At 41.8% G+C, this 11,613-nt stretch overlaps 1 protein-coding gene across 1 annotated transcript; it reads right to left on the bottom strand.

Moving 5' to 3' along the window:
- Window positions 1-5,827: 5,827 nt before the first annotated feature.
- On the bottom strand, window positions 5,828-7,079 carry TUSC1 (tumor suppressor candidate 1). The gene has a single exon (XM_027715167.1). The coding sequence runs from the start codon at window positions 7,047-7,049 to the stop codon at window positions 6,468-6,470; it is 582 nt and encodes a 193-aa protein (XP_027570968.1). The 5' UTR covers window positions 7,050-7,079; the 3' UTR covers window positions 5,828-6,467.
- Between the last annotated feature and the right edge of the window lie 4,534 nt (window positions 7,080-11,613).

The raw sequence follows: 11,613 nt of genomic DNA, 5'->3' as shown, positions 1-11,613 counted from the left end.
ACACATAGGCCAGGAGACAAAACCCTGATAATTTACTGGGGTGGAATGGAGACACTGCTTACAGTCAGCTCATAAAGGGTACAGAAAACTATATAAAAAGGCAGTATATGCTAACCAACCTAAAAACCCAGGAGAGACATACTTGTACACTGGTATTCTCCTACATCTCACCAAGGATTCATGTAAGGACTGCCTAGAGACCACCAGGGTACATATGTTTTGGGGCTGGACTACCAGACACATATATCTCAGCACTTATGAGTTTTTCCTTATGAAACCACGAATCTGAATGAGTAAAACTAATTTTGTTTTAAATTTTGGAAATAAACACAGCTTCCTTTTCTATAAGAGCTTGTATGCAACTTTGCTGCACCATTGGAACAGTTTTCCCTACACCAGTTTTCTGGAGTCTAGTATTTTTCTTAGCATTTTTACATGGAAATTTCAGTACAACAAGGGCTTCTTGCCCATATGGTCAGAAATACTCCCATCTGTTCTTTAATTAGGTATATTCATTTTTTTTTTCTAGTCACTCTTCTGGCCCCTTAAGTGGCCAGAGAGAGATTTTGCAAGAGTCTTCATTTTGCCCTGAGCGGCAGCTACTGAGGAGGTGGAGAAATGCCCACAGAGAACATAAAAGCTTCTTCAGATAAAAGCTGAAATAAAACTCTCTCATACAGAACACAAACAAAAGGTTGTCTGGTACTACCAAGAAAAGGCTAGCAACAGTGTTGACTGACAGCTGAAGCCCTCCACTTCATCCCCTCTTCAGGTGTCATCCAAGCCAAAGACTATTAAAATTTAGCCAAGCACATCTACGCACATCCAGGAGATGAGCAGCTTTTCATGCATGTTCCTCCAGTTGCTCGTGCTCTTTTCAGCACTGCCATACACGACTCAAACATACAGGGTCAAATTTGACTTTTACACTGTTTTTGCAGCTGTTTCTTTCACAATAAACAGAGGTTTAAAAAGTAAAATAGGAAAAACCTTTCTCTGACAAAGGAAGAGAGTCTTCCAGGACTGCTTTGTGAAGTAAGGATCTTATATTTAGATTTCTGAGCATCAGTGGTGCTTTTAGTGCCTTATTTTTGATTTTATGTGCCGGAGCCCTTAAGTATATCCAGTTACTTATACTTACCATGCAGAGTAATAAAATATCTAACTGTTGTTGAAGTGTTAGCTCTTATATCACTAAAAAAAAACCTAAAACCGGAAGAAAAGCAAAATCTTCCACAGGATTTATTTGAAAACTTCTGCTTTTTTTGCATCTTACTTAGGGACTTTAAGTCTTTGGGAAAACATGTCAAGTACACTGCTATGATTCCAAATAATTTCGCAGCAGACACCCTGAAATGTCTCTTTCTCACTAGTGCAGTGCAACAAAACTCCCTCAAAGTGTAAAAGCAAGGTAACATTTTTGATAAATTAAAAAAAAAAAAAGCCCAAAACCCCAAACCATCACTTCTGAATGAAAAGCAATACAAAATTCAAAATTATAGGTCATAAAAGCTGCAGCTGGGACTGAGGCTTTCTAGTAGCTAAGTAGAATGATTTAACCATCTTCAACATGAAGAAACAACTAACGGATGTCTAGACAGACGTGGTTCTGACCACAGAATAGACAACACTATCACGTACTTAATAAGGAGAAGAAAGACAGACACAGCTAAGTATTTATAATTCATGCACAAACACAGTCATTTCAGTAGCCCTGTATTTCTGTAGGCAGTCATCACTTTGCAGCCACCTCACCTCTGGGTATGCCCTGAGCTCTCACACACTAATCAGCATCAGGTTGGGTCAGGCTCTTAGAAGTGAGTTTGTCAAAGCACAGCACCTGGATACTGCTCGCTGGTGGTGGCTCATTCCTCTGCTATTGAACCAATACTGCACAGGGTGCTTAAGAGCTGTACTCGTCTAGATGATAGACTGCAAACACTATGGGAAGCACCTGAAGTCATTGAAAATTCTGCAGCATTTATACAAGGGAGATGCTCAATCTTTTAGCCCTCAAAAATTTTCACATGAAATAAATTAACCTTAATGAGCACCACTGCTAGTAATCTCAGCAGGGGCTAAAGATTGTTTGCAGAGCAGCTCTCCAAAGCTTGCCCTCACTTCAAAGACATGCCAGTGCACAACACAGTTGAATTTTTTCTCAATGCTAATCTTTTACTTTATCCAAACTTTGCATTCAATACTTTTATTCATTAAAAATACATCAATATATATGGATATAATAATTCCATTAGCTGTTACTTGATGGTCACATCTTTCCTCAATAATTCTCTAAAAATGTTTTCTTTCTCTGGACTATCCAACGAATTTTCCCATCTTCCCAGCTTTATACCGTAATCCCTCCCATAAAGCTAGATCTAAATCAGCCTCTTTATGCCCTCTAAATGTAATGCCTTTTATCTTTTTTTCTGCTACAACTACATTATGACTGTACAAAGAACGCTTTTGACAGAACAAAGAGCAAACAAATGGCCTTGAAAGTCATGAAATAATACCAGTTACAAGCTTTTTTAAAAAGATTGTTATAATCAGATGCTGCTATTTTTCTCTGAATGATACAGGGTTTTATTTCTGAAGGGATGTGGTAGTAAATGCAATCTGGATATTCCACAGAACAATGTTCCCAGGGCAGCTACACCTATATTTCCCAGTATGATAATACAGATACCAGTTATCACTTAAAAATATACAGGAAAGGCCTTATTGATTTGTGATCGCTAAAAATTCATCTTTAAACCACTACTTTAAATCATTTGCAGCTCTGGAACAGAGGCTTTCTCTGCACCTTGCAAAGGTGTTAACTGAACAAACTCAAAATGGGATACTGAGCACAATGAGATAGATGGAAAGGGAGGAGTAACAGATGACTACTTTGGTAGGAAGGTAGCTGAGTGGCATTAGGTTATCATACAAAGACATTTATTTCATTATTCTCTGTGGGCAGCTAAAGCACTGCAAGGTCCTAACACATTCAAGATGAGCACAGTGGACAAAGACTCCTTCAGAGTGCAATATTTAATGAAACTTAAATTAGGCCCCAAAAGAGCAATACAATCTAGATGAAATATGGCACCAACATTAAACCATTCCATTCACATATATGTGTTTTCAAGTAATTGTCATCAAATTCACACATGGACCCAGAAGATTTTAATACAGTTTTAATATAGCTTCCATACATATAGCTTTTTAACATGTATTTCATAATAATTTCCTAACATGAGGCACAGGACAGAAGGGTAAGGAAAAGGCTGCAGCTAAGACTGAACACTTCCTTATGAAAAAAAAGAAAATAATTCTTTTGTAGCCTTTCACTGCATTGTTAGCAATGAAGTGAAAGGCTACAAGATTTTTGCTTCTGTTCGCCTCTATAAATTTATGTATGCCACAGCAAGTTAAGAGACTATGTATTGAGATTTTAAACACTGCAATTTAACAAAGTAATAGGAAGGTACTATTGCCTAATATTTTATATATTGTTATATTTCTATGTATTTATGTGAGGAAAAAAATATACAAAACTGAACAAAAAGCAAAACATGCAAATATCAAATCCAAACCTGAATTCAATCCATTCTCTAATAAAAAACTTACCTGTTTTTTAGCCAAGCACATCTACTCTACAAAATCACTCCCATACAGAACTCTGATTCAGTGTAAAACAAAATACTATGCAGTAAAAGTTAATGATAAGCAAAACTATTTTCAAACAGGAAAATAATCCACCTGTATTCAGAAATTGGTGTCAACAAAACAAAGTTTGTTTTCCTGTTTCCAAATAACTATGCAGACATAGGTGCTTGAAACCTAGAATCAAAACCACAAAAAACCATACAGCTTTGAAATTCAGAGTTTTGAAAATTATCAGTATACAACTGGAATTATTTTGAAGAAAAGAGCTAAAATTATTAAAAAAAAAAAAAAAAGGTACAACAGGACAGGACAGCACGTTTCTGAGTTCTGCTTGTTTAGTATATTGTACGAATTTTTTTCTGCAATGCACTCTCTTTCAACTCCAGGGATGCAGCATTCAGGCAGGCCAGAGGAAGAAAGGCTCAACACAGCAAGACAGTGAAACATGGGAGACACTACCACAACAATCAGAACAAAAAGAGGACAAATACTTATCCTTAGTCCAGAATGTGATAAGCAGAACTAAAAACAAGATTTGTTTGAAGATTTGTAAGAAGTGACCTTCAAGATTTGACTGCTTATCGGACAGAAAACACAACAATAGAAAATGAAACACACCTTAACCAAAAGTAGCTCTTCACAGAACTGTAGTACCACTATTCCCAGCACTTCAGATGTATAGATGCTGTTATCAAGCAATTCCAAAGATACTCTGTTTTCTACCAAACATCAACTTAAGGGGGTTTGGCTGAACATGCCTGTGATATCAAACTCCTAATTGTTAGAGCTAGTCAAACAGACAAACCTAGACTTGATGTGTGAACAGTTATATCCCAAGGGATATTTACCTTTCCTGTAAGTCTCAGTATTTGTCATTTCCTGTAGCCAAGGATCATGGAAGTGTGTCATGAAGAAAAGCCACCATCCGCAAACCATTACTTGGGGGGACAATGTAGGGAAGTATTACTTTTTGCACTAAAGACTTTTCCTAAATTTACATTTTGCTCTCAAAAACACACAACAACCAGATCAGATAATTGGTTAAATGAAACTTTCACAAATTCCTTGACTGAATCAAGGAATTATTTACTGCAGTTCATCTGGAAGCAGCAATGTGAGGAAATACCTTAAATTTTTTTTTTTTGGTACTCTTTACAATAATTTGAATCTTACTGAAACACGTTGCCTCCCCCTCGTATTTTATAATCTCCAAATGCTTTATAATTTGCCAAGATATAGAAAAAAAAGGAATCCTTTATACAAACCTGCATATTTAGTACTCTTACAAAAAAACTCCATTTAACGCAAGTGTCCCAGAAGTTTAGTAAAAAAAAAATTGTATATGCTATCAGAAAAGTCCAGGATCTCTTTTGCACGTGCTCAATACTTGTAACTCTTGAAAAAGATGCCTGACACAATCATGTTTTTAAGTATCTCCATACAGTCTTATGTCACCCTATTTTGAGAGATTATTTTTGTTCTTGGGTATTCACATTTTACTGGAAACTGCTAATAAGGTAAGAACAACCCTGTTGGATTGGAACTGTAGTTCTTGAGCATTTAGCAAATATTGTTGAGAATATCTGTTTATAAACCAACCAAATACAACAAAACATCACCACCCACACTTTCTCATTAAGGAGGTATCAACTGCTCTGTGCCAAATTGTTTCTCCATTTTGAGAATGCACTTGAGGCTGCAGATCCACATACTTAACAAGCACCACAGCCATCTTATGATAGGAGACTTATGCTGACGTTATGTGAAGAAATAACTACTTTTCTCAAATGATGAAATTTCATCTTTTTACATTAGTTTTGACTATAAGCTGAAACAGACCTGCTATTAGAGATTTAAGAAATCAATCTCAAAATTGAAGGCATCAGAAAGCCTTTAAATGACAAAAACAATAAAAAGCGAGGGAACATTACAAAATCAACCTATGTCCCAGTTCTTTAAAATGGTTTCTTTCAAACAGTAAGTTTTCTTATGAAACACAGATCTGAAAAATAATTTCCTATCAAATAATAAATAGTTAAGGTCAAAAGATTAAAAAAAGAAAGGTTAAAAAAAATAACCAATTCTTTGGGTTTTGAGAAGGCACACTGCAGTGGTCTGAAGGGTATTTCATCTACAGTTTCAAAATAACCGTTAAAAATCACACTTAGAACAGTCATTTGGTGTATCATAATTTTATTTATCAGCTGTAGTTTTGTGTGAAAATGTGAAATTCAAATCAATAGTCATGTAATAGTGAACAAAGTCCATCATTAAAAATACAAATAGTGTTTTGCAGCCAGTGTCCAAGGCAATTCATAGTTCAAATAATCACCAACTTCTACCAGAGTAGTGACAAGGTTTCCGCCATCCTTCATGCCCTTTCCTAACAGAGACTACTAATAACTAGTCAGTCTCCATGGCTCTTGAAGCTTACGTGACAGTCACTAACTCAAAGAAAGGTGATCCACATCTGGTCCCCAAAGGAAGCACAGTTCACGGCTGTGAGATGACACGAGATCATCTGTTCTCTTCAGTGCGGTTTTTTTCTCCATGACAACAGCTGCTTTGAAGCATTCCTCTCGTCTTCCAAGCATCGGTTTCCCAGATGAACCCGGTTCTCCTAGATCACGGTCAATGCTTCCTGGATATACATCAGGAAAAACGACTAAGAAACTCGAACTCCTCCCCCATCCTTTTTCTGGGAAGAACCTGTTTCGACTGAGGGCGGGCGGGCAGGGGGGCACAGGCAAGAGGGAGAGTGGGCAGGGAGGGCTCGCAGGGCCCAGCAACGCCGCCCCCTCCTCCGGGGCCGCCTACACGGGCGGCACCAGGCTCTTCTTATCCAGCGACTGCTCGTCCTCCTCCAACAGCAGCTCATCCAACTCGCCGTCCTCGGCTCCCGAGGCCTCCTGCCCGCCGGCGGCCCGGCAGCGCCGCAGGTGCCGCAGGGCCCGGCGGTGCTTCTCCTGCAGCCGCGCCAGCTGGGCGCGCAGGGCCTCCGCCTCCTCGCCCGGCTCGACAGGGGGCTTGTCAGGGCCGGGCCCCAGCAGGGCCTGCCGGAAGAGGCAGCGGTTCTCGCGGCGCAGGCGGCGGTTCTCCAGCCGCAGCCGCACGTTCTCCTGGCGCAGCCGCGCGTTGTGCCACTCGCGCTCCTCCCGCTGCCGCAGCGCCTCGCTGTGGCTGGCCGCCAGGTCCGCGTACCGCTCCGCCAGCTGCTGCGGCGAGCCCCGCGACTCTCCGCGCCAGCCCTGCCGGCCGCCGCCCGGCTCCCCGCGCTCCCCGGGCTCCGCGGCCCCTTCGGCCCGGCCGCCCCCGGCGGCGGCTCCGAGCGCCGCCCGCCCCCCCCTCGCCGCGCCGCCGGCCCAGCGCCCGCCCACCGCGCGCATGCGCCTCATCCGTGCCGCGCGCGCCGCCCGCCCGCTGCCGCCGCGAGACGAGGGAGGGCTCGCGCTCTATGCAAATAGTGGGCGGGGCCCGGGCAGGCGCGAGGGGGCGGGGCGGGCGCCATTGCGGGGGCGGGGCCGTGCAGGGCGGGAGCGGCGGCGCGCGCCGTGCGCTGTGAGCGCGGCCGCCGGCAGGGGGCGCGCTCTGCCCCCACCCCAATGGCCGAGGCCAGCGGGGCCCTGCGGGAGGGGCAGTGGAGATCCTGGGCTTCCACTTGGCCGGGCTGCTCGAAGTCGTGTCCAGCCTGTCGCTGAACACTTCCCGGGATGGAGCGTCCGCACTGCCTCCCAGGAAAGAGTGTCGGCCTTACACCTCAGCTAAGGCCACCTTCCTTCAGGTTAGGGCCGTTCCCCCTTGTCCTATCAGTACATGCCCTTGAGGAAAGCCCCTCCCCAACCATCTTGTAAGGAGCTTTTAGGTAATTGAGGGTGCTCTAAGACCTCCTCGGAGCTTTTTGTCTCCAGATTGAACATCCCCAATTCTCTCAGCCTGTCTCCATAGGAGAGCTGCTCCAGCCCTGGGATCAGCTTAATGGCCCTCCTCTGGACTCAACCTAACGGGTCAGTGTCTTTCTTGGGTTGGGGGCCCCAGAGCTGGACACAGCTGGACAGATAGGCCTGAGCTACTGAGCCTTTCCCTATTGGAATACCACAGTCCAGGACGTTTCCTGTCCAACAAGGCGAGGTTTAAGTGTTGGGTGTGGTTGCACAGTCCTCCAGTGTTCCTTAAAGTAACATGATTGTGTGGTATAAACTTGCGCATGAGCAATTTCCAATAGGAGAAACAAAAGAGGATATGAGGACACATATTGATGGCATTTCACAATGTGTGGTGAAATCAGTCTTCTGAAAGTCCCATCAATTCCCTTTGGCTATTCTCCTTTACATAACAACACATGTTGGTACCTGCAGAAGAGTAGTCATGGTGGGATTACCATGACTGTGCAGTACATATCCCTGTAGACTTCTGTATTTTGTGCTTCAGCTTCTAAACTGTTTGTGATGGGAACCATGCTTTGCTTTACGGCCCAATGTTCTGTACTTAACAGCTGAGCCTTGAGTATGGACCCTGAATTTGAAGTTCAACAAACAATGGATAGCAGTAAATGAAATAATTATTTTCAGAACCTTTTAAACTCCAAAGGATTACTGTTTACTTAAAACATTTAGGAAAGAAACAGCAAAGCACTGCAGAACAAAAGTAATCTAAGTATTACTGTACTTTTGCTCTGACTGTTAATCAGCAGAAATGAACAAGTATTTCCTGTACTAAGCCATTTTCCAAGAAGAGATTGACTAGGGCGTTATAGTAATTCCCTGTAATATGTGACTAAACTAGTTTTGCATTGAAATAAATATGGTAATGCCTGTTTATGAGTCACTTCTTAATTTGTTGCTGCTTTGGCAATCTATAGACATACTGTGGCAGGACATCCTGTGACCAAGACAATGCCCTGGCTCTTGTCCCGTTTTTCAAACACTAATATCCCAAACCCCTTCTTAATAGGGTAGCTCTTAATCCCTTCATCCCCCAGTCTGTATTGATAGAGAGAGTTGCTCTTACCCTGGTACAGTACCATGTGCTTGGCCTTGTGAACACCTTCTGAGACGTTCAACGTGAGATGTTGAACCTCATGAACTTGTGGGTTCACTCCTTGAGCTTGCACAGGTCCCTCTGGATAACATCCTGATCCCATCCCCTGGGTGTGTCAACTACACCACTTGGCTCTTCATATCACATGCAAATTTGTTAAGGATTCACTTGATCTCGCTGTCTATGTCACTGATGAAGATATTAAACAATACTGGTGCCAATACAGACCCCTTAGGGGCACCACTCATCACTGATCTCTATCCAGACATTGTGCTGTTGACCCATACTCTCTGAATGCAACCAGTCCAGTCAATTCCTTACCCACTAAACAGTCCACCCATAAAATCCTCTCTCCAATTCAGAGAGACAGATGTTGTGAGGGACTGTGGCAAAGGCATTGCAGAAGTCCAGATAGATGACATCTGTAGCCCTTCCCTTGTCCACTGATGTCACTACATCAAAGAAGGCCACTGGGTTGGTCAGGCAGGTCTTACCCTTAGTGAGGCCATGCTGGCTGTCTCAAATCACCTCCCTGTCCTCCATATGCCTTAGCATAGCTTCTAGAAAGATCTATTCCAGGCACAGAGATGAGGCTGACAGCTCAGTAGTCCCCAGGTGCATCCTTCCTTCCCCTTTTATAAGTGGCAGGTCCCTAATATAGCATCCCACTCTTTGAGAAATAGCACAAAAGGTAAGGGAATGTCCCATAGAATCTCTCTTCCACTGCATGCATTATCCTGAACTGCATGGAACTGTACTTCATGTGGGTTTTCCTGAAATGTAGTAGATAGTTTTGTTCTGATGTAACCAATACAATATGGCTTTCAGCCTTGAACTTGATTCAAAGTTGAAACTTTGAAGGATTTGGAGGTAGATATTTTGGGTAGTCCTGAAGATAAGACCATTGCTGTGTACATATGAGGCAGTGTCATGCCCTTAAGGGATGGCAAGCAACAAATTTAGAAATAGAATATAGCATGGATTAGCTTTTAGACTGAGGTGGAAAGTTCCTTCAAAATAGCACAGCTCAGTGATGTCATCTTTCCATTTGCAAGGCCTCATTGAGCTGTTTTGATATGTTTTTTCAGTGGTCAATGTTTTCCAGAATCAAAGTGTACATTAGGAAACAGAAAGTTTCTAGCTGTTGCGCTCTTAACTTTCCAAGGGAAAGTAAAGATTTCCCTAAGGCTCAGCCTGAAGGAAAGCCTGGAAGACCCTTAGCAGGAAAGAATATCAAGTCTCATTAGGTTGCATCTCGTTTCAAGATTTCTCTGATGGGATGTAAGATGCTAACGTGAGTTGCATCACTGATTACATTTCAGTGGACAAAACAGGGCTAATTCTTTCTGTTGGGACCTATTGGAAATGAGGGTGATGAAACAACTGCAGAGGAACAAAAAGAAAAAAATTAAAATCGGGGAAAGAAACAGTGCAGCTAAGAGAACAACACAACAGGAGAAGAAATTGCGGTAAGATAGAAGGCAAACATTTCCAGGCTGGCCAAGACTGAAAGAAACAATGAGATACTTAATAAATCATAACCAGAAAACTTACTTACAATACAAAGTGTTTATTGTCTTGATCTTTCTGCTGACCTAACAGGGAGTTTCAGTGTAGGATGAGAAACTTATGCATCTACGTTTATACTCTAGCCCATGGATCACCATTAAAAATAAAGCATGGGCTTCTACCAAGAGTCAGTAATGGATATGGAATGTATCAGTATTGCTAACAGTCCTATAAATAAAGTAGGTAAATGCTGGTCAGTATGTGGGTCTTTTTTGAGGTAGACAGGAAGAAATATCCTTGGAGAGAGCATCTGTAGTCTGACATATCAAGATGAGAGAAACATTTCCTTTCCAAGTGGGGAAGAGTGGGAAAGCTGTTCCCTTCCAGCTTATTTTAACTTCCGGGTTTAGTTTTCAGTGCAACAGAACCAAACTTTGGTTTAAGGAGAAAAATTCTCTTTAGAGACAATAAGGAGCACTGCTGTCATACTGAAGGAAAATCTATAACGACATAATAGATGTAGTTCTGATAGCCTTGCTGCTGGTGGTTTTAATTGGTCTTCTTAAATGTTTTATGCAATTGAAAGGGAATTTAGTCAGCATTGCTAAAGAAATTATGTGTTGATAGAGCTTATAATGTCACCTGTAACACCTTTGTAAATTAGCCTGAGTAAAAGAGACATCATGTTTATTCTCAGGAGTCTTCATACTGAATTCAAGAGTGAAGAAAGATGATTTATTCTTATCCCACTTCACTAATGTAAAGCAAGAATACTGTCCCAAGCTTTGGAATTGTACTTACACTACTGTCAACCTGGAGTAAATGAGATCAGAAGCAGGCCCTGTAACCAGGGATTGTGTTGGGAAGCGCATTGGAAAGAGAAAGAGGGTCTGGAAGCTAATATACTTTTGCCAGCCTGCCTTAGACATTGTGTTTAACAACATTGTTCCCTGACTGTTAGTGTTGAGGAACAGGGTACATTAGAAGCTTCTTGTCATCCTTGAAAGAAGTGATGTTTTGGGAATTTTGCAGGCATTCTGAGAATGGGATGTGTGGCTTGGGAGGGTGTTTATTGCTTAACTGGATTACTCAATTGCTGATCTCTGCCTAGTAAATGTATACCTGTGCTCTGAGCTGCTGCTTTCTTGTACTCCTCTTTAATCTTTATTGAAAAGTTTTATAAAATACATACTGACTTTCTGTTGCTGTTACTGCTAACATTCCTTTCAAAACCATCCTTGAGAATAATTTATTGTCACCAAATAGATATACTAGTTGATTCCAGCAGTTCTTGTTGATGCTTGACAGAATGAATATAATTTTATTGAAATAATTGCTAAAGAAGTAAGAATAGGTAATATTGATAACATTTATTTATTGTCTTGGTATGGGCAGCAGTATTAAAAGCCGTCA

This window comes from Pipra filicauda, unplaced genomic scaffold (genome assembly GCF_003945595.2).
Source record: "Pipra filicauda isolate LSUMZ 115617 unplaced genomic scaffold, ASM394559v2 scaffold194_size2289513_pilon, whole genome shotgun sequence".
NCBI classification, from domain to species: domain Eukaryota; kingdom Metazoa; phylum Chordata; class Aves; order Passeriformes; family Pipridae; genus Pipra; species Pipra filicauda.
This window is presented reverse-complemented; position numbering and strand designations above follow the sequence as displayed.

Excerpts from the sequence above, each read along its gene's own strand:
- TUSC1 (XM_027715167.1), bottom strand. The coding sequence starts at position 7,049 with ATGAGGCGCATGCGCGCGGTGGGCGGGCGCTGGGCCGGCGGCGCGGCG.